This window comes from Colias eurytheme, chromosome 17, assembly GCF_061535395.1.
Source record: "Colias eurytheme isolate Ceu_HAF_F1 chromosome 17, ilColEury1 Martin Lab GWU primary, whole genome shotgun sequence".
NCBI classification, from domain to species: domain Eukaryota; kingdom Metazoa; phylum Arthropoda; class Insecta; order Lepidoptera; family Pieridae; genus Colias; species Colias eurytheme.
Genome location: NC_142996.1, coordinates 7,595,268 through 7,617,851, shown reverse-complemented (window position 1 = coordinate 7,617,851; position 22,584 = coordinate 7,595,268). Strand labels below are relative to the sequence as shown.

At 32.8% G+C, this 22,584-nt stretch overlaps 1 protein-coding gene across 1 annotated transcript; it reads right to left on the bottom strand.

Annotated features, from left to right (window-relative positions):
- Positions 1–526: 526 nt before the first annotated feature.
- On the bottom strand, positions 527–22,474 carry LOC149901325 (6-phosphofructo-2-kinase/fructose-2,6-bisphosphatase-like). The gene is made up of 9 exons (XM_090111394.1): positions 21,959–22,474; positions 18,761–19,102; positions 13,088–13,222; positions 10,655–10,815; positions 8,964–9,353; positions 6,825–7,046; positions 4,155–4,389; positions 3,535–3,662; positions 527–1,731 (listed from the first exon to the last, which is right to left on the bottom strand). Exons 2-9 carry the CDS (start codon positions 19,089–19,091, stop codon positions 1,624–1,626), a joined length of 1,710 nt encoding a protein of 569 aa, XP_089967520.1. The 5' UTR covers positions 19,092–19,102; positions 21,959–22,474; the 3' UTR covers positions 527–1,623.
- Positions 22,475–22,584: the final 110 nt, after the last annotated feature.

The following is a 22,584-nucleotide window of genomic DNA, read 5'->3' as shown; positions in this document are numbered from 1 at the left end:
TTTGTAAATAAAATAAAGGAATAAAAATCAAGAACAAGCGCATCTAGCAGTTTTAATTAATAAAGTTTAAACAATAGTAATCAAATGATACGAGATTGCTTGTTATCAGTTACATTCTGTGAGTTCATCATATCGTAATCTCCTACTTATTATAAGAAAATTCGCTAATGAATCATCCGCTATAAAAAAATAAGGGATCTATTTTTGAGAATTTTATCATTGTTGCCATCATTCAAGTTTATTTTTGGCACCATATATCTTTATCTACCTACAGTTCATATTATAATATAGAAGAGATAACAACGGCTTGTATTAAGTTTTTATAAGATTAAATAGATCTTAATATTAAATATAATAACGCATCTATAATATCTCATTCTCACTAATATGGAACTTATCGTAGAATTTTATTTAATTAGGGGTCTGAAACTAATACGTGATAACTTTAAGCTTTTACTAATTGCTAAAGTAAGCTTAATATTTTTTCTTCTAATTCAACAACTCTTAAACTAAAATAAAACACTCATTTTATCATACTATTTTATTATAAAAAATTAAAAGTACATTCTATTGTAAGAAATAATTGCCAGTAATTGACCATCCAAGATTACAATATAGTACTATTTTAACAATAGTTCTTACGTCTGTTGAGAGCATTAACTTAGAAGTAAACTTAACATTACGTAAACATAAAACTCCGTCGTCATAAACTTCTAATCCATCTAAAACTCCATTAAACACTTCGCGAGAGCATACATTGCTGATAAGATCCCGGCAGTTATCAGAAATGCGAAAAATCGCTTACAAATTACAATGTAATTGACATCTTACGTGATGCTACTTAATGTCTGACTACATACTAAAAAAATAATAAAAATACGTGGCATAGCGGGTACACTTACGCAACATACGAAAATACAATATGAAATTATTACTAAGATATACGATCGGGTGATCAGTGGTGACGTAACTAATACTTAATAATACGTTATTCTATTTATATTGATTCGTATCTCGCCACTCCCCTCTAATGTGATAACTCGCACACGATACTTTATTACTATTTCAATAACTTGAATACATCGAAAAATAAAAAATAACCTAATCAATAAAAATTCGACTTAATGGAGAACAAAATAAGTGCTAAAGTACATTAAAATAGACGTACAACAGAGTTGCATACTTAAATTAGAACCCAAAACAATTGACGAAACTTTAAACATCAGTCTTTAAACGTAGCTTCACTTGAAATCAATCACATAGTTCATGGTATAGAGACGTCACGATGGATGTTCTATTGTTGAGCAACTATGACGTCATAGCACATGGCCTTTCACAACCACGGCGCGATCCCGACTGGCGTAAGCACACATTTTTGGACATGTTAGCACGTGTTTGGACATGTTGACATGTTTAGTCATGTATTCACGTGTTTACACACATGTTTAGACATGTTTGGACGTGTTAACACACCTATAAGTGGACATGTTTACACACATATTTGGACGTGTTTACACGTGCTTACACACATGTTTTGACATGTTAACATGTTCGCTCCTTACGAGCCTCATCTAATGCTGTTGCGGTAACACTCGCGCGGACAGACCGCGCGCTGAACGAGGCCTAAAGTTGCGCCTCCGTCGGGTTCTGCCACAAGTTGGACGGCAACGTGTCGTAGTGAGACGGTACTGTTAATAGTGCGTCCGCTGTTGTCCTGTTTATTGAGCAATTCTGGAAAATAAATTGATTGAATTATTATCTAATATCCATTTTCTATACTAATGATATAAAGCTGAAGGGTTTGTTTTTATATTTGTTCGTTTGAACCACGTTTGAAGGCCCTAATGAGGATCTACCCGACGAATTTCATAAATTCTTTTACTGTTGGATAGGTACGTGATCCCTGAATGAGTATACTACATACTACACTAGTACCAAGTATTTTATAATTATTTATTATTATACCATTGAGATATACATATGGAGACGACACCGCTACATCACATATGTTTCGCTCAACATATGTGATGTAGGCGATATGTCTTAACTGCACTCAGTCGCTTTAGTGCGATGGTCGCGTTCATGTCTTGTTTGTTTTAAAGCAAAAAACCAAGAAACTCATCAAATATGCCCTCGAGTGTGTTGCGATATTGCACTTATAATTCAAGTAATGCGACAAAGTGCAAAGAAATAACTTTTCATCGGTAATTAATTAGATAATCATTGTTAAAACTTGGTTCGAGCAAAATTTTTGGCGGGCGCCATTTTGCGTCATTTGTCATAGACTAAAAATTTAAGAAACGGCATTGGGTATGAAAGATGTTTAGATAGTAATATTAGATGACGTAAATTTTTATAGTGGAAAAAAATAATTTTACACATTTAAAAAAATTATTGTACTGTGGATATTATTTGAAAAAAAGTTAAATCATGAAAGATGAAAATAAATTACCTATGTATCAATTTTTTTTGTTACATTGATTGGTTTTAATTGAAAAGTTTTTAAATGATAAGTTTATTAAGTAATAATTTATTTATTAGATTAATTTTTTTTTTTTGGTAAGTACATTGATTTTTCTTAATTGATAAGTAACAAGCAAAATATTTACAAAGTTTCGCCTCTATGGCGGTGAGTCGATGACATCGCTTAATCTATGACGCACAAGCCGCCCCGCGCCGTCGCGCTTGTCGCACAGATTTTGTTCGTGGTGTCTCCTCTATACGTAGTAATAATAGCTCAATGTATTATACTAAATATATTGTATTGCGAATAGACTGGCCTGTCAATGTGTGAACTGTCATTGCTGTGTGCGTGCTTCAAAGTTGGAGTTATGATCATATTGTTTTAAATTTATCAATGTAATGTTACTAACACAGATCTAAGCAAGATATTACGAACTAGCAAAATGAGTTTAAGTTGCTGATACAAATGAATATTCTAAATATTTGCAGACTTGATATCGCAATCGCTATGCGCACACAATAAGCGATAAAAAGAACAAACGAACTCCGTGTGTCGCTAGCCAGAGCCAGTCATTTTATTGTCATTTTGTCTGCATAATCAACCATTATTATCTACATTATGGTATATTAATAATTATGTCAATTTCACGACTAAATGTTTCAGGAAAATCATATAAAATACCAGAAGTACTAAAATAGCTTTGTTTATTTCTAACTAGATTTCCACCCGTGGCTTCACCCGCGTTTTCAAAGTAAAACTAGTTCCCGTTCCTGTGGGATTTCCGGGATAAAAAGTAGCCTATGTCTTATATTTAGCTAGCTACATACCAAATTTCAGTGTAATCGGTTCAGTAGAAAGAATAACAAACATCCATCCATACTAACAAACTTCGGGTTTATAATATTTGGTCTAAGATCCGAATATAGGTCGACCTTAACCGGCGTGATAATAGAATGAGACCAATTTTATAATAAAATGTAGTCTATTAAAAGATCTATTAAAGATGGATTGACCGAAAAAATCCTGGATTTATTACTTTATTGTAAACAATAAATATTTTGTAATTTTACCTTGGGTTGTTTGCGGTGCGTGTCCACACATTCTATTGGCAGTTTTATCATTTCCACCTTATATTTGTAACCGTATGAAGACAGCTTAACGATTGTGTGAAGTGGCACGTTCATGTAGGGCAACTCGTCTGAAAGCAAACGGTCTATATTTAGCAGAAGTTTCTAGTGTTTCTGAGAACAATGTATGTAGGTCGTGTTATAGATGATGATTGATAGTGTGATCATTCATTATGTGAACTTGCATGTCAGTGCTTCCTTGAAGTATAAGGAAGACTTGTCTTAAAACATACAATAAGCAATACATAATAATGACAGACAAGAGGCCATGTAGGCCAAATCATCTTAGCTCAAATACATATTTCAATATAGTGCAAATGAGCATTTCTAACTTAAATTTGGACAACTTCCTTGGTCAATAATCTAAATATAAAACAGAGAAAAACTTTTAGTAGATAACTAATAATCGAATTAATTATCAGACAATTGATGTGCAAATGGGAATTTCGAACTAAAATTTTTATAAGTTTTATAAGTCAATAACCTAAATTAAAACGAAATATACAAAGTATCGAAACATAATGACACAAAAAACTTCACAAGTAAAGTTAAAAGATCCTTACCAAGTTTAGCATCAAGGAAGTATCCCAGCATACATCTTAACACCGCTTGATGGCCAACAACCACCACATTGTCTTCATCCTCCAAAGCTGACAATACTGGGCGCAAACGAGTCATGATATCTATATAGGACTCCCCCCACGGGTATCTGTAGCGAAGCTTGTCTTGGTCGCGCCAAGCAAACTCCTGAGGAAACCGTTCCTGCATCTCCTCGTAGGTTAGACCTTCGCAAATGCCCTGGAAAATAAGGACAGGTAAAATATAGTGTTAACTTACCTAGGATGGTAAAAAGACTAATCTTTAAAGTGTTCCAAGGTAGCCTACGAGAGATCGACATTTTAAATGTCAGATAGTGTAAGACTTGTTAGCTTATCTAGGTTGGATTAATTTTAAAGTTTTACAGTAAGCCTACAGCCTACTAGGGACAGGACAGATTTGCTAAGTTGGTGTGAAAAAAAAAATTAACGTTTTCCAAACCTGAATTTCATGACAATAGATAACACGACACATTTGCTTTGCTCTTTAAAATTTGGGTATACATATTTGAGTCATATCTATAGATTTATGTCGTTGTAAGTAAATTGACTCATAGATATATGTATATAAACAAAATCTTATCGTTATCGTTGAAAACATGCCTTTTCAATGTTCTAGCAAATTCGATACTCGGATTAAAAATAACACCGTAAATAATTTTCAATCAACAACGCAATTAAACAGACAAATTATAATGATTAGAAATAATTTCTTTTCAAGGTCTGGCCGAGTTGTCATCGCTTAAATTTTACTACAGATTTATACCTAGAAATTTTGTTAGCTCGCCAATTGGCGTACAAACTTCATTCAAAGAGAATAGTATATTCTCATTTCTACCGGTTTTATCGCGTAGTCGTTCTTGTAAATCATCTTGGCGTGAAATAGTAATAGGAAAAGTTTATATAAATGGATCTATTATCATCTTGTGATTTTCCCGCGACGCAAATGATTCTTCGAATTCCTGCTAATTCAGGCGTAAACAATGAACAGTTTAAGTAAAAATAGTAAATGCTATTCAGAACTGTGTCATGTGTATTAGCGGAGTAGGTACATTTAAAGTGATGAATGAAAGAAGCATGTTAAGAGACGAAAGATATTGAACCATGACTAAAGAATATGAGTAAAAAATATTTGCTATGAGTTAGTAAGTACTTAGATTATATGTGACTGGATATAAAGGTTGAATATGTTACAAATAATTGAGAGGGAAATAAGTGTATTTATCATATGTGTGTAATGATGACACTTGATAAACTGTTGTAGAATAAAAGCATATGTATGTTGGATATGACCCCACTTAATGTGATATTTATAACACTATTGGCGTTTTAGTTTTATTATGTCTGCTTTTATGTTACATATTTGCCACTTAACTTTAATCTGGTTATTTTTAAATGCATGATTATGAAGCGATAATTTAAGTGTTATGGTTTGTTTGCTTTACATTTATTTAGAACACTTGACTAACTTTACCGATCCTATATTGGCAATGTTTGTATTGTCTGGCGTTAAATTGTGATAAATTATATTCAACATTGAAAATAACATAATGCGCCTGTTTTACGAGGTATTGTGTATATTTGGTATCTTTGGATGAATGCACTTACAAACACGTGCTAGTTACCGTATCAGGTGACTGCATCTGCACTTTTATCTTAAGATAATAGTGCTTATTTTAAACAAACAATGCTTATCCTATAATCAAATCATTGCGTTTCCTATACAATTAAAATTTATTTAATACTTGAGAACAATAGATAAAAATAGCATTCAATTATTTGTAAGTTTAATTGATGTCATTGTTGGCTTATTGTTGTTTATTTATCGGAAATGGATTATGGAGGTGAATAAATTTGTTGTTAATGACGTCCGATATCTAATTTTGAATGAATGACAGTAGAACCTACAAAATATATTCCTCTAATATCATTTACAGTTTTCTATAATTATTATCGTTATTTATAAGAAACAAAGATAGAAAGAAAAGATTATTTAAGGCGATGTTAATATAGATTTTAGAAATACTACTTATATATCTTCTTGTCTCTTGATAAACCAAAATATCTAGCATGTGTTTTTTTTTAATTATATAATTAAATATCATATCGCATATTATTTATATTTTTAAGTATACGGTTATTCAACTCAGTATTTATCAATAAGTACCATACATAGAGAGGAAACAGCGTTGTATGAATGTTAAATATATCATCATTTTATAGTCATTGTGTAGATAATTTGATTTGTGATTTGGAGTTCTTCCTATTAAATAATCATATAGGTATTTAAATATAATAGATAAAAATTATGATAATTAACTGAATAAACTATTTTAGCAAATTAAAATTTTAAATCTCCTCATTTTTGCCTACAGTGCAATTCAACTAATAATTAATAGGAACGTCATTAGTTTAAAAGCTACGACGTCACTATATGGCAACTGCTTAGACTTTAGAGTATGATCGAACGTTCCAAATTCCAAATTCAAATTCAAATTCAACTCTGACAGCTCGTTTTGGCGCCATAATTTCTACGCAGTTCCAAAGTCCACACCGCCATTGGTTTGTGGCCAGTGACGGCGTTGGTGTGTTCGGCCAATCCAAATACATATAAAATATTCCAAATTCAAATCTTACCGCGTCCAGTTCGTTCAGCGCTCGTACAGCCCGTTTTGGCGCCATAATTTCTGCGGCGGTTTGTTTAGTGCGTCGCAGTTCCGAAGTCCACACGGCCATTGGTTCGTGGCCGGCGATGGCGTTGATGTGTTCGGCCAATGCGTGCGCGTAACGTTGTCCACGTGGGGATAGGTTAGCATCACCGCCTATACGGCCGAGCACGTTGTATTCGCTTTCACCGTGCTGTAGAAAAAAAATTGGTTGTCTGTAAAGTCGGTTTACTGACGAAAGTTGAACGTGACAACGTCCGATTGTGCTTCTTTGTCGCTTGTTCCGCGCTTTCGCTTGCACTTCAAACCTTACATGGAACGCCTCAGAGCGAGGTAACGCCGCATGAGTCATGTTTTTTCGTGCGTGCAGCCGGCTCAATCGAATTATAAGACATTGTCACGTCAAAAAACATGTTAGTACTAATATAATAAACGAGAAAGTTTCTAATTTCTATATTGCTTGTAATTTGTCAATTTATACCAAGGACGATTATTCATAATTTTTAAATTCTAAAACATTAATAATTAATCTACGCATCAAACATTTGCAATCTGTTTATATGCATTTATTATCACAAACGCGAATGTTTTTTTTTTATTTTTTTTTATTCAAGATTAGGCAAGCATTTATATAATATAGGCATCGCTTCGCCTGATGGAAAGCGATAAGCATGGTCTAGGATGGAGCATGGTGACCTAATAGATGCCTATTCACTTTTCTTTTGAATAAGTCCAGATTATAATTATCAGGAAACACGCAGGCCGGAAGATTGTTCCATTCCCTACTGGTACGCAGGTTTGTAATAATGTTTGGAATTTGGATGTTTGTAACTTATACACGCAAATACAGCATTGGATACGTATGAAAATTTGGGACTAGGATAGTTTAGTTTGGATTAGCACATAACTTTTTTCCTGGATAGACGAGTGAAGTCGCAGGTCAGTCAATCCATATTTATGGCTAGGACACACCTATGAGGGTATGGCCGTTTGGACTTTGTGCCATAATTTATTACGCTGGCCAAGTGCGCTAAATCATAATTTATTCAGCCAATGCATAAATGTGTGCAAAGCAAAAATAAACACCAGTGTCCAATGTGACCTGGATCGGACGAATTTTACGACCTATTTAAGAGTCAATACTCGGAATAAAATTTAGAATGTGTCATGGTGATTAAATATTTGCTACTTAGACTACGTGAAGCAAAATAATTTTTGTCCATTTCGTTTAAAACATAATTTTAAACAGTTTATTGGATGATAATATTATGTATTCTATTTAAATGGAATACATAAAATATTAGATAATACTGACTAATCTGGTTTTACAAAGTGATTATAAAACTTGACACGGGTCTTTATAATCTGCGAGACTAAGATAATGGAAATAAACCGAAATAATTAGCAATATTGCATCATCATATTGTATAAACCTAATTAATTAAATTATTATTAATTTAAATCACGATACACTCGGTCGCTTTCAAGCAAAAATATGGCCCCTGACCGAAATTAGATACAAAATTTAATTTAATTAGGATTCCTTCGATAGTATGATAGTAAATCCAGGTCGGCAGTGATAATAACAATGATTATTAAGATTGGAATCAATGAATCTATTGCGAATAATTTATTAATAAGATTAGTAAATTCAAACTCTAGGACAAGACATATCTAAAGATAAAAAAGATGGATTGCACTCCGGGAGTGCCGGCAGAAGTGAAAACTTGATTATTAACGTTGAGCATGTTTGATATCCATCCGTCTTACGATTTTCGATCAGGCCACGTGTCCTGACGCGAGTTTGATTTTATACCCAACGCCGCTAAAGAAGTTTTCACTTCAATAATATGAAATAATAATACATAAGATTCCACATCACGTTGTCGCTCCCCCAGCCACGTGGACATTATCAAATCTAAAACGAGCATTATGAATAACATCCACAAATCCTTTCAGACGGTTGTTTTCGTATCAATGTTTACTTGGAACGATATAAATATCTTGTTTATATATATTTAAACTATCGATCGAGACGGATCTCGGAAAACATGTTTGTAATTAGTTTTATTGATGCAAATTATTTATTAATTGCATAAATTATGCTTACCCGAGTGAAAAATAGGGTTTGTGGTAATGCCCGCATCCCGGATAGATAGCCAAGAATGCCCGACTCCTTTTGTCCGATAACTTTGTGCGCGGTGACAGTTTCACCCATATTCTCGACCCTTACGAAACTGATGGTCTCTATGGTCGCGTCTATGGGCTCATATTGCCTCATGTAATGTTCCAATTTCTTGCGCAGGTCATCGACGGCTTCTTCCTCACTCATTGTCTTATAATCAGCAGAGTAATGTAATATCTCAATAATGTTTCTCTCGAGTAACTCCTGGTCTTCGCACACGCACTCTATGAACAAAATACGGAAGCCCATTTCCGTGAGACAGTATTCGTTCAGCTCCCGGCGTTGCTCCCGCGTTATGTTGGTTCCGTCGAAAATCTGTAAACAAAAACTGAATTATACACAAGATGACACACCTCCTTAGAAACAATGATGAATAAGATGCTTCAATATGTAAGGAACCGTTTGCTAGAGGAGAATTTTTATGGTTAAACATGATAGGCACTTAAAAAAAGATCTCTAATAAACGTTGGACACTCTATTTTGCTTTACATTAATTTTGACAGTTTTAACGGCTCGCTAACAGTTTTTATTCGACTACAGTTCAACGACATTAACGATCATGTTACATTTTTTATTGTATCAAAATTTTTCCACGCCAATAAAGTCGCGGACTATCTAGATATATTATATAAGTTATTTATGACGAATTCTGAGAAATCATTAAGAGTAAACAGTAAAGTTTATCATTCGTGTAAGTCTAATACAAATAAATGCACTACATGTGTTCTATTTCAAGAGTATTTATTGTTGGCACTGTTCGCATCAGCTACAACGCATTTTATATTTATACCGTCATTTAAGGACACTATTTGTTATAGTGAACACGTCTTTTCTCTACGCATTAAATAACGTTAAATATATTTAACAGATCTAACAAGAAAGATAATTCCTAACTTCAAAGTACAGTTCTACAAATGTATGTTTTTAAAAGGTATCGTTCAAAAGTTAGGGTAGGGACCTTTACCATACCACCACAATGTGGAATTGTTTTTCTAAGTGTATTTTAACGTACTGTTTTAAACAATTAGGTAAGTTATGCAAATTAGTAACACTTTTGAAATTTAATGTTCATATGAATGGAAGTCTGTGTTAAATACTTGTTAAAGAAATATTTTCCTCTCAACAATTCACGATGATGACATCACGAATAAAATAAAAACAAAGCGTAATATATCTGATAAACTAGCTTTTATCAAGGGTCAAACATGTTTTGTTCTACGAAATGATTAAATCGATTATCAAGTTAATACATAATACGATATTTCAAAGATATATTTTTGGGCTTAAAACTGTAACAATCTTGACTTGTAATAAAAAGCTGAAAAGTTTATTTTAAACAAGATAATTTTAGAAACTATTGTTTTTAAAACACATCGATACAATCATCGGAGAGAAACATTAATAAAAATTGTTGCAAATATCGGAAAACAATTCTATTATTATAGACTAGACCAGCTGCCAGAAACGACCAATGGAAGCGAAAAATCAATGAAAAATCTAAACAAACATCGCGAAAATATTCAATTTCATATCAAAATTCAAATTTCGTAAGTCCATTATTATAAATACTATTTTTCCCCCGGAAAATATCCTAGTTGGTAATAATATTCACTCACAGCAACACTATTCCCATCCTTCAGCCACAGGACCGCGTCTTGCACCGCTTCCCGCGCGCTCTGGCGACGAATCGCAGAACCTTGCTGATTGTCCGCGCGGAAAATATCGTGCGTGCCGTATAGCGCCATGTGGCGACGACGGTATTCGCTGCAGTCGAACACTGTGATCAAATGTAGTTTTTAGTTTTATAGTACCTACTAATTCTAATGAATATTTTTATAATTAATAATTATAAAAAGAGAAGAAATTCAATATTTGAAGTAGAGAAAATTCGAGATAAGCGTACAAAACTCGCCTCATGATCGAATTGTTTTTATGTTTTAATTAAAAGTTTATTAGTATATAAGACTTATTGTTAACATAAATGAATCTGTGTTATAGGGTTGTGGTATTTATATACATGTACAAAAGTATCTTTGCGACTTAAACATAAAAAGGTTGACAAGAACTGTTTCTTTTTAAATGTACGATAAGATAAAGATAATAATTAAAAATATCTGAATTCTGAGCGATATACGTTTAATAAAGAGACTTTAATTTCTGTTGTCTTTGATAATAATCAATCAAATATCAAACTAATATCGAATTTATAAGTTACGTTATCTTACTTTTTTTTCTATTCGATAAGATAGATAAGTCTTACAAACTAAAAAGCTATTTCAAAATATTAACATACTAATTACATATACTGATTGAATCTTTATTTTATCATTAATTGTACACTTTTTCTATTTATTTAATTAATTTTTGTTTTTCATGTAGTTTTTCAGTAGCATTAACATTATTCAAATTAAACATCAGTTTAAATATCGCAATCGAATAAGTTATATAACGTGAAGTTAATTACTATGAATGTCCTTCAAACAAAACGATTTATTCACTTAATTAAAAATTGATTATCCTCAATTTTAAAATGCAAATGTAAAAATTCATGTTAAATGCTTTTAAACGTTAATTTCCTTCGAATATTAAGCAATTATAGCAAAATAATTCCATTTTATGTTACGGTGCATTTACACCAAACGAGCGAATGCTCATTCTAACCCCCACTATGCCAAATTCTTTTAGTGTAAACAGGCGTAGAACATTCTTTGCCTTTAGTGCGTTCGAAAGCATTCTTTCGTTGTTCTTGGTTCAAAAAGATTCTATGCAATGTTCTAATACTGAACAACACTGAATACAAGTTTTCGTTTACATTAAAGATCACGAAATAATTCTCTTGCTGTAGTTCTACGTTCGTTTGATGTAAATGCACCCTTACGCGTTTGCAAACTGTATGTAGGGCACATAGAATAGGCAATAGGTATATGATACAAGTAGATATATATTTTTATAACCTGAATAACATAAATAGAGTGAGATACCTTAAACGAGGTCAAGGCGATAGATTTAGTATCGTGTGCCTTTCCAACTAAATAGATTATGTGCCCGATAAACTAATATTTGACTTTTAGATTTATCACTATTATGAACAAAATATAAATCCAGATCTTGTAATTTTAATTATAGGTTACATGTATGATGTAATTCGTTGAGATTTTGTGTCAACTTTACTTAATTTTGAAACTATCTAATATTAAAAAATTAAGTTGACCTTTTCAGAAGATACATATAGATAATAAATAATATTGTATTCATTTAAAAATCTATTGTATTATCATATCTACATATTACAAATTATATGTTATGGGAACAGAAATACAAACATATATGATAAACCAATTTTAGAACAATAGATATGCTGTGTTCGTAAAATATTTTATTAGTAATTTATGTTTCCTACAATAGAATGATAAAAGTAATTTTATCTGTTATTTCCTCACGCTTCCAATACCTACGTAATGGCAATAAATTTTTTATAACGAGGAAATCACAAAGCTTAGTAAATTATCGTAGAACAGTTACAATAATTGTGGTTAATTTATTTGTTATGATTTATTTTTCTTTCGATTGTATTTTTGTATAAGTATATGTATATATTTATTTATTGATAATTGAACATAAGTAGAAGGTACGAAATATATTAACTATTAATTAAAATTGTGTAATTAAACCTTGCTATCTGTAGACTGTAATTATTTCTTTAAATGATATATTCTTTTTTCTTTATTTTATTTGCTAATTAAGTAATTCAATGTTATTGACTCTAAATGCTATAGCTAATGTAAAATTTTACGGACGTACTCATGACCACATTCTAGCTATAAATAATTAGGTGCTTCAGCAAAAAGTAGTGTTAAGTGGTAGAGCTACATAAATCGCAATAAAATCATTTAACTTTTATCTTCCTACTAAAATAAGTTCCTAGTCTACATTTTCATTATTCCACAGCTATCCGAATCCGAATTAAAAACTCCAACTCTATTCATTCCAATTTAACCAAACCAGAAGAGTAAAGAAATTCCAACTCATTCCAGCGCATTCCAGCTTACCTTTAGTGCTCTCCCCATTCCAGTTGAGATGCCGTGACAGGCGATGCGCCAGCTGGCTCTTGCCGCGGGCCGGTAACCCGACCAGCGCGATCAGTAGCGGCGCGAATTGGCTTACACGTCTTGTACGAAGGGACACTGTAACAAACGAATATAGCATAAATTTGTATGATGTAGTAGTCGGAATTAGGAGAGACCTTATTTATAAGTTTGGATCGCACAAGCTATCAGAGATAATGAGTAAGGAAAGGGACTCCATTGGACAATAGAGCATCAAAATCATGAAATGGAGGTCCTGCAACTAATCCAATCAACTCCAGTATAGCAATCTAATCCTGGAGTCCTAACTTGTCAAAAAATATTTGATATCTAATCATAAGCATATCTCAAACAACAATAAATGCTGTTCATTTTTGTCTAGATCTCGAAGGTACTACTAGTACTCCCAATAATCATTTATTACTTATTAGTGCCAACAAGGATCTAAAGCTAAACATCTGGATACAGATGATAAATAATAGTACTGCATCAAGATCAAGATACGGTATTATATCAAGATTCAAGAGCAACAGACATATGAGCTTGAGACGATGGTCGTTAGGAATGCGATGCCGATATATTTTATGGTCCGTAAATACTAAATATGATCAGCAAAGCCAATTCAAAATTCAGAAATTCGTTGTATAGCAATCTCATTGGATACAAAATAATAAAATGGTGGAACCTTTTTGCAATTGGAGTAAATTGGTGCATTTTCAACTTTATGTAGAGTCATTGTAGAGCTGTAGAGTCACGATTTTTTTAATACTTAAATGATGGTAATCATTATAATGGCTGTAATTGGCATTTTAAAATTCAGAAGTCATATTTTATAATCGTACTTAACCTTGTGTCTGGGTCAAATGATAATAAACACATTTCGAATGGTTATTGAAAGAAGATTTCCCTGAATTTATTACATTCATGATCAATAATCACAGGGTAATCACGCATAAAGTGAATGACACGCGCCAAATTAGGTACAAATCTGATAAAAATAATTAAATAAAAGTATAATTTAAGTGTAAGCTGAAATTATCAAAAATGAAGCACACAATATACCATTCATAAATCACGACAATGATAAGTACAAAGCCATATATATATTATGTATTTAATGTCTCGTGAATTTAATTTCATAATAAATGTCAATAAATATGGATCTAACTAGATCGTTCGTTAAGCATAAACGCATTAGTACCGCATGCCTATAACAGACGTAAGATATTACGTCGAACAAATGTAACATAGCAATGATTCGTCACATTTCCTCATTTTATTTAAAACCTAGCTAACGCCACGTTGATAACAATAATTTTTATTTTTGTCGCGTAAAATGTACGCGTGGCAACGGCCGACGCTAATACGCGGTCAGCAACGAAAATACGAAAACACGAAATTGAGCAATCTAGCCTGTCGACCAATGACAACGGTTTATACGGCCGCGCCTTCTCTTGTTTGTTTTTATATCGTAAGCTTACGTCATAGAATAGATGGATAAAAATTAAAATATATTCCCACATCCGTGTGGCAACGTTCATAGATTATTAATTATTATTAATAATTACTATTTGCCATATGGAATGGTTTGGCACTATTTTGGCACTAGGTACGTTGAAATATTATGTTAGTACTAGGTATATTTAGATTTAATCTACTATATAATAACATAGATATATAATTACTTTCTACAAAGAAATTCTGAGAATACTTGATATGTATAATATTAATTGTGTACTATAATTGTATAGTAGAGTATTGACTCTACAACAGGAAAATACAAAAGGAAAAGTGTTTTCAAGATTCTTGTGACACGTTATTATAAAAAAAATTAAAAAGGTTTCCATAAAAAGGTGTTTTGTCATGGTAATGACAATCATACGCATCTTGTTTTTAATTTTCATGCGTCTTACGAAATACGAAATTTCGACTCTACGGCTACCAAAGGTATTTTAAAAAATCGAGTTTCCCTGCACGTTATTCAATGCGATTATATAATATCCTGCATTGAACACATAAAAGTCCATACGTAGGCACAATGAATAGAAACGTGTACGGTGAACGTACGCTTGCCAATACGAATGGACTTTGGACCCACGCGAGTCAAGGAAACTGTTGATCTAGTAGCCAACGCACTTTGGTACATGCAGCTGATATAGGTTAAGGAGATTTATTTTAAAGTCACTTGTATGATGTGAGACAGATTGTTTTGATTATGCAAGTTATTTCAAACGTTTGATTGAAAGCGTTATTTCAAGGTGAAAGTACGATTCTGCTGCAAAGTACTAACACTGACTATGAACTGTAATTTAGTAGGTAGTAATTATACCAATAAATTCGTTATCTTACATAGGTACGTGACATTTTTATGTATAGAAAACAAAAATTATAAACATCATGAGTAAGCAATTTAGTTAATTTACTATCTTGGGAGCCTGAATCACTTTTTATTCGTAAAATAAATTATGAAATTATTGTTAAGTTTATTATCAGCTAAAAATTAAGATACGAAAATGCCTCTACTGATTATAATACATATATCGACTTATTTATCTAGGTACCTATCTTTCAAACAGCCTTTAAATAATTACCATCATTAAAAATAATAATTACCAATATTCTATTTTTAACAGGCGACATTGCTAAATAGTCCGCTGACATAATATTTTGCTATGAGCTACGCTATTAATGATTATTGCGATCAATGATTGACGTCAAAGTTCATGCAAACTGCTCGTGCATAGAACATTGCAGTACCGGGTCATCATTTAACAGTTCCAGTATAAATATAAACATTTAACGAGACAAACAACGTTTCATAACATAATGTGTAATTTTCCAGATACAAATATGCCATTAAGTACATATGGCTATTTTCGCTAATGCAATCAAGTGCATCTATGCGTTGAAGGACTTTTAATACTTTTCAATTTTCCAATTTAAGTAGTTAAAAATTGGCAATCTAGGAAGTCGATAAACATTTTTATTTACTTTTTGATCAGAACCGTTAATTGTATAATATTCAAGTTCCATGTCCATTTCATTTACATAGATGCTTGTAATTGTACCGTACTTTCGCGGTCTCTCACAATGTACAATTGACCTAAAACTATATTTAATTGAAGACCTTTGTCAATCAATATAAGAAGAGAGGCATGTGACAGAGACTTTGTCAACTTGCTGAAATAAATTTGATTGACTCATTTAATGTGACTAAAATAAAACTCAGATGTGACTAAAATAAGGTTATCATAACTATTAATCTTCATATATCCAATTAATTAGCTGCAGATATATCGACAGGAAATAATCAATTATAATAACAAAAGAATATGAAAACAACATACGATGTATTTTATCATTTTGAATACTTTAAAAAACATATTGTTAGTCAAAAGCTTTTCTGATAGGAGGCATAGCAATACAGGCTTGATAAAACAGATAAACATACAGGGGGCATAACAACAACATAAATTATGAAAACATAAAAGTATTATCGCTATTGTTATTATAATTAGGCGATAATAAATTGTTGAACTTCGGTGTGGCAAATTTTCCAAGTGTAACAGATTTGAAAATAATAAGAAACATTCATATGAATGACACTGATAACCGTAGTGAAAGTATTTAACTGGAAAAATATCTTTATCGTTATTTCGTGTTTCGTAAGTCAAAGAGCATTATAATATCTTATTTTTCTTTTAGCGAGCGATAAGAGGCTGTTAAAATATTTTCACCTATGCTCTATGTTAATATTGATTTACTTGCACCTATCTAAGGACCATAAACAGTGAGTTTATCAGGTCTGTTGCCGACCTTGGAACAGTGGGCGTGGTCTGACGTCACTCGACGTGGTCGTTGATCACATTGTTTCATAATAATATGTTAGTTTGTACAGATGAACTTGTTCATAAAACCCAATTGATGTGCCACTTGAGTTATTGCGACCAGTTAAGCTAATAATAGCCTTAAAATTATTGCGGCGATAATGTTGTGAATTGCTGGCTACAAACCGTTAGATTGTTTTTCCTATTTTACTTTGTGCTCTAATTTTATGAGTAACATTTTCATTCAAATGTTGAAGTAGGTAAAGAATTTTTAAAAGCTGAACATGCAATATTGAACATCTGTCATGTATTTTGAACGATTCGGAACCTTCCTGCTCAATTTCAATAAGTAATGTGTTTTGAGGAAAACAGAAAATATGTCAACATTAACGTCAATTGAGTGTTTTGAATACCTACTCGATTGTAATCGTGATTCAGCAAAATAATCCCTCAAACATGGCAACATAAATTGCAATAACAATTTGTTTTAATTTAAAGAAGGTTCGATTTCGATCAGCGTTATAAAAATACAGAAACGGTGGCCAGCATTAGTGATTTGATTTCTGAGTAAGTCGACCCCATCACGATGAACTTATTGAGGTTAATAAAGTTAAAGATAAGCCCGGAAAATGAAAGCTAGATGAACTATAAAGTATCACAAATTTTCCGCGTGATGGAGTGACGCATTGAAATTTTCTCAGACCTCTTCCAGCGATGCGATGTAACTTTGGCCGTTTGCCATGTCGAATGAGACACGTTCATTATTACAGTTCTTATCATGGTCTATGTTTGGTCAATATAATATTATGGAATTATTAGAGACATCTCCGTCTTTAAATTCGAGCATGTTCAATGTATCTTCAGTGTTATCTAAATCTATTGCTAAGTAAGTAGACTATCAAGTCTAGATTATAGGCATAATTTTTTTTATTTGATAATGTAATATGTTATGGATATTATATTAGCACTTCTAAGTGGTTCAGCAATCGCAAAATACCGTAAATATTATCACATACTCAATTGTTATGATTTGTGTTTATCATAACAGTTTCTTCGAGCACCTTTTTCGTGCTCTTGCCTATTGGTTTCAAGTTTGTTTGTAAAAAATGTTCTAAATAAAGTACCTAACAAAAAATATTCAAGTTCATTCGTTTCCTTTGTATAAGTAAATGCTGTTCCGGATTTCAATGTGAATGTTTTGGACAGCTGACTCAACGTTTTATCATTTGAACGATTTCTTAGGTACCTTCGAGACTGTATTTGAACTCGGGGAAATATAGTAATTTATTTTCTTCCTGGTATTTTACAATTTCTGGGACGAAGCCAAAGACAATTTTGACTTGGGAAGTTTTACTTGGTCTTTCAACAGGAAAAATGGAGCACATATAATTATGTCGCCGCATAACAATAGGTATATTCATTTGGCGCAAACGAATTGTTTGATAGGTATAATAATTAGCCAAGAATCCTCTAATACTGTTCATATACTTTACAATCAATAAAATTATTTTCATTGACAATGACCTCTCTGACGCAAGGTAGGCCACTTGCAAGAACTCAACGGAAGCAAAAACTGTGAGGTTCTATCAGGTCTTGTATCAATTTATAACATGATACAATTGGTTTTGATAGTTAGGTATCTATATAAAACCTATGAATTAATGTATTGGGAATGCAAGACCTAAAATATTGATACATTCTTAAACGTCATCATTATAAGCAAATATCCTTTCGAAGATATATGCTGAAATGGTTAACAATCAGGTGCGATTGCTGCTACATCTGTTAACTGAAATGGTCTTGAGCTTACCATTGGCAAGAGCGCCATGCAGGGCTTTCTCCTTGTCCTCCATCATAGCGTGAGCAGTGCTAGCTCCTGGTGCCATCACTATCTTTCTCAAGGAAGGTCTCCGCACTAGCGCGACAATATGCTTCACTCGGTGACTCTGTTGTTTCCGACGACGCGTGCGCACTCTATGAAGGCCTCCAAGCGACTGGCCACCGACACCGGCGCTTATCACGGATCGACTCTTATCACCGTGGCAGTGATTGCCGACTAACCATATAATAGCGGAGTACACTTTGCAATATATGAGCCAAAAATACAAATACCAGTCCCCTTTAATGCTCAATATCGCCATTAACAGCGATCCTGGAACAAGACAAAACAAATATTCAAAATCTTGACAAAGAAGTAAAAATTGGTACTTAAAAGAAATTTTCTTAAGGATCAGAAACAAAATTATATATTATCTACTAATATAAGATGATAATATTTAAAAACATTTAAACATTGTATGGCCTGTGGTTGAGTTTAATTTAAACAATCAGACGATTGTCCTTTTGAATCGGCAGAACGAGGGATATATTTAGCTCAACACAATGGGAGCCTAATATTTTAGTCCCGTCATCACATACGAGTGCAATTGAATTCATATCATTTTAGATCATCATGTGATATTAAAACACAAGCTTCAGAATATTCTAAGTCAATTCTTTAATTTTCAGCTACAAAGCACAACATAAACATTCCAAAGGATCCGTCTGTATGTGATATGATAAGATAATTTTTCTACTATAAACGTGAAAGCTTGTGATATTAAACTTTTATTTCAAATATTTTGTTTTATCGACATAGATGAACCCAAAGGATCTTGTAAGTAATACAGTTAAATGACACTGTTCCGTCAGACTGTCCTCTCACACCGTTAGAAGCTGGGACGATTTGGTAGTACTTTACACAAAACAACATAGATAATAAAGCTATTTCCATCACATATTACTTTTCATTCCATGAATTGATTTAATCTCCGAAAAAACTAAAGTCAAATTTGATACTTGAAGGTGCTTGAAATATCATACTTAAATAAACGCGTACGAACCGTCGAGTTTGTATTTTCCTCAAAAATTAAATGTATTTAGTTTCACAGAGGCGTGGCTCTACCTGCAGTGGACCCAATTTTTTTGTAATTCTCAGAAAACCTTAACCGAAGCGTTACCAGACAATGAGACCTCCATCAGTATTAATTTACTAACGCAAAAAATCGAGTACCCCACTTGTAAGAAAATATAATATTTTAATGTAGTGGAAACTACGAGTAGCAACCGCATCTAAGTCAAGACCTTGCAAAGCAATTAGGTCAGTTTATTAAAAAAAAAAAAATATTTTAGCGTTTCTTTGAATTGCAATTTTTTTTTATTTTTATTAACAACTTTTTGAAAGCTCAGGCGGTTTTGCGAGCACTACTGATGCAGGTGCATAAATATATAAATTAGATGTTTGATAGTAATCTAGCTAGCTAGAAAAGTAATTAAGATTTTTACATTAATCTTTATGTTATTATAGTTATTTACAATTACTCATATGATCATTAAAACGTAATTAGTAAAATTGCTTATCTGTAACGGGAATGGGTGTGTCTCGTTGTCAATAAGCAAGTAGGTACCGTTCAATCAGTCATGAATTTACCGTTCAAGAAAGTAAGAGCAAGAAATAAATGCAGAAAAGTTCTCTTCATTTATAAATTTCATCAAAAACATCGCCAGAAGTAGAGATAAGGAAAATTAAGCTCGTTTAACTTCACTTCTTGAAAAGTCACTTAAAATGGGAGACAAGTTTTTCAAGTTTTATCTATACATATTATAAAGTGAGTCTACACTGTACGGCTGGCTGTTTTTCTATTTTGTTTCACAACAAACAATGCGGATATAAAGATATGTAAATAGATACACGTTCATAGAAAACAAATGAATGTGTAATGCGATGAGAAATTTCTGTTTCCAATAAAATCCAGCTAAATAAAAACTGTTTGACGAGTTCATTTTAGTTTAAATAACTCAAAATATCTGATGCTCTTGGGAACAGGATCGAAACTTCATGATCATAATTTTCCTATCTTGAAGATTCATTCTTAATGACTGCATTATTCTATTTGTAATTACATTCAATTCAATCACAACTTATGGAGAGCATGCAAATGAAGCCTTTACAGGTTCTATATCAGCAGGCGGCGTGCTCTTCGTATGTCATGGTTTTGTAAACAATAACTTACTAATAAAATCACCTAGACTAATTCAGAATTCAAAAATATCTCGCACCTTAGGTACCCCAAGTCTAAGGTTAAGATTTTATTTAATTCGCATAACATCGAAACATTTTCAAAAATGCAAATGAATCGATATTTTTAAAGGTTACAAAAAGATATAGGATATTGAATAATTTAAGCTCAGTAAATTATTTGATTACCTATCCGAAACTCGCTTGCATAAAAATAGACAAAATTTAAATTGCAAAACAGTTGACAGTCGTTGGAACATTCGCCTCGAAGTTTCTTGCACAGCTCTGTATGTGGTGATAATATTATGAAGATAAATGGCTCGGTATTGGTTGTTGTGGTTATCTTGCTGTATATTATACACCAGAGCCGATAACCCCAAATAGCCAAGAACTCGGAGCTGTAGCTTTCTATCCATCATTGGTTTTTTGTTCTGACCTCGTATTGGAAACCGGTTTTAAGTGGATAAACAATATTATTATGTACAGGATATATTTAAATTTATTATTTCGTAACTTTGATGCTGTTGGTTTAGGTTTACTGGCGCTCGGCTTGGGGGTAAAATTAGATAAAGCGACTCGAATGGAAATGTCGTGTTACGTAGGCGAAGCAACGGGTGCTCCTCTGTTATTTTCCATTGGACTGTTTATGTTGGCCTTATAGATAATATCTATTTTACTATTCGCACTCTTAAGTAATGAGCGTTAACAATGTGAAATTGTTATTAATTATTTGAAGTATGTACAAGTATTAACAATTATATTTTATACGTACATCAATTAGTTGAAATAATTATATTATGATTATCTTAATAATTGCGAGTGTCTTACTATGCGGTGGTTATGAAGAATGTTAATGGGGACAGTAATTAGAATAATTTGCATGTTTATATGATTTTTCTCTTGAATAATTTACGATTATATTACGCTAAAAAATCCTAAATAATTACTTACTAGTGCCAGCAACTAAAGGGCTCCTTCGCAGTAATGGTCAGAGGATGTGTGCCGTATAAAATGAACCAAATCGTGGCGCATAGCAGTGCGCCCGTGTATAGCAATGAACGTTTCAATACACATTCGCAATAAGTCCAAACAGACGTAAAAATCCAATTTGTTAACCAATATTCGCCCCCAACATCTCACTGGGAATACAACACAGTAGTTATACAGTTTTGTGCCGTCCTCAATACCGTTCCAATGAAACGACGATATGGTATTGCCACACGCCGCTATTTCACTCCAGACCGTATTTTGCTCATTGTAAAGAATACTTTTGGATAGTTAAATTATAATACAACACACTGCCTGCTAATTCAAAGCAGAATAGTTCAGACTGCAGGAAAATAACAACAAATCAACGCGCCTGAAGCTTGCTTAGTGCTTGGACTTGCAACTTGGCGAAAGCAAAATATGGAAGTGAGCGGGCGAGCGAACGTACCGAAGGAACGCACAAACTGGCGTCGAGCGAAGTCGATGGGTGGTCGGACTAGTTCGGGCCGCGCCACCAGCATTGGGGATGGAACACAGCACGCTATATCCATCCTTGTCACACACGAGGAGCTTACAAAACAAACAAATAA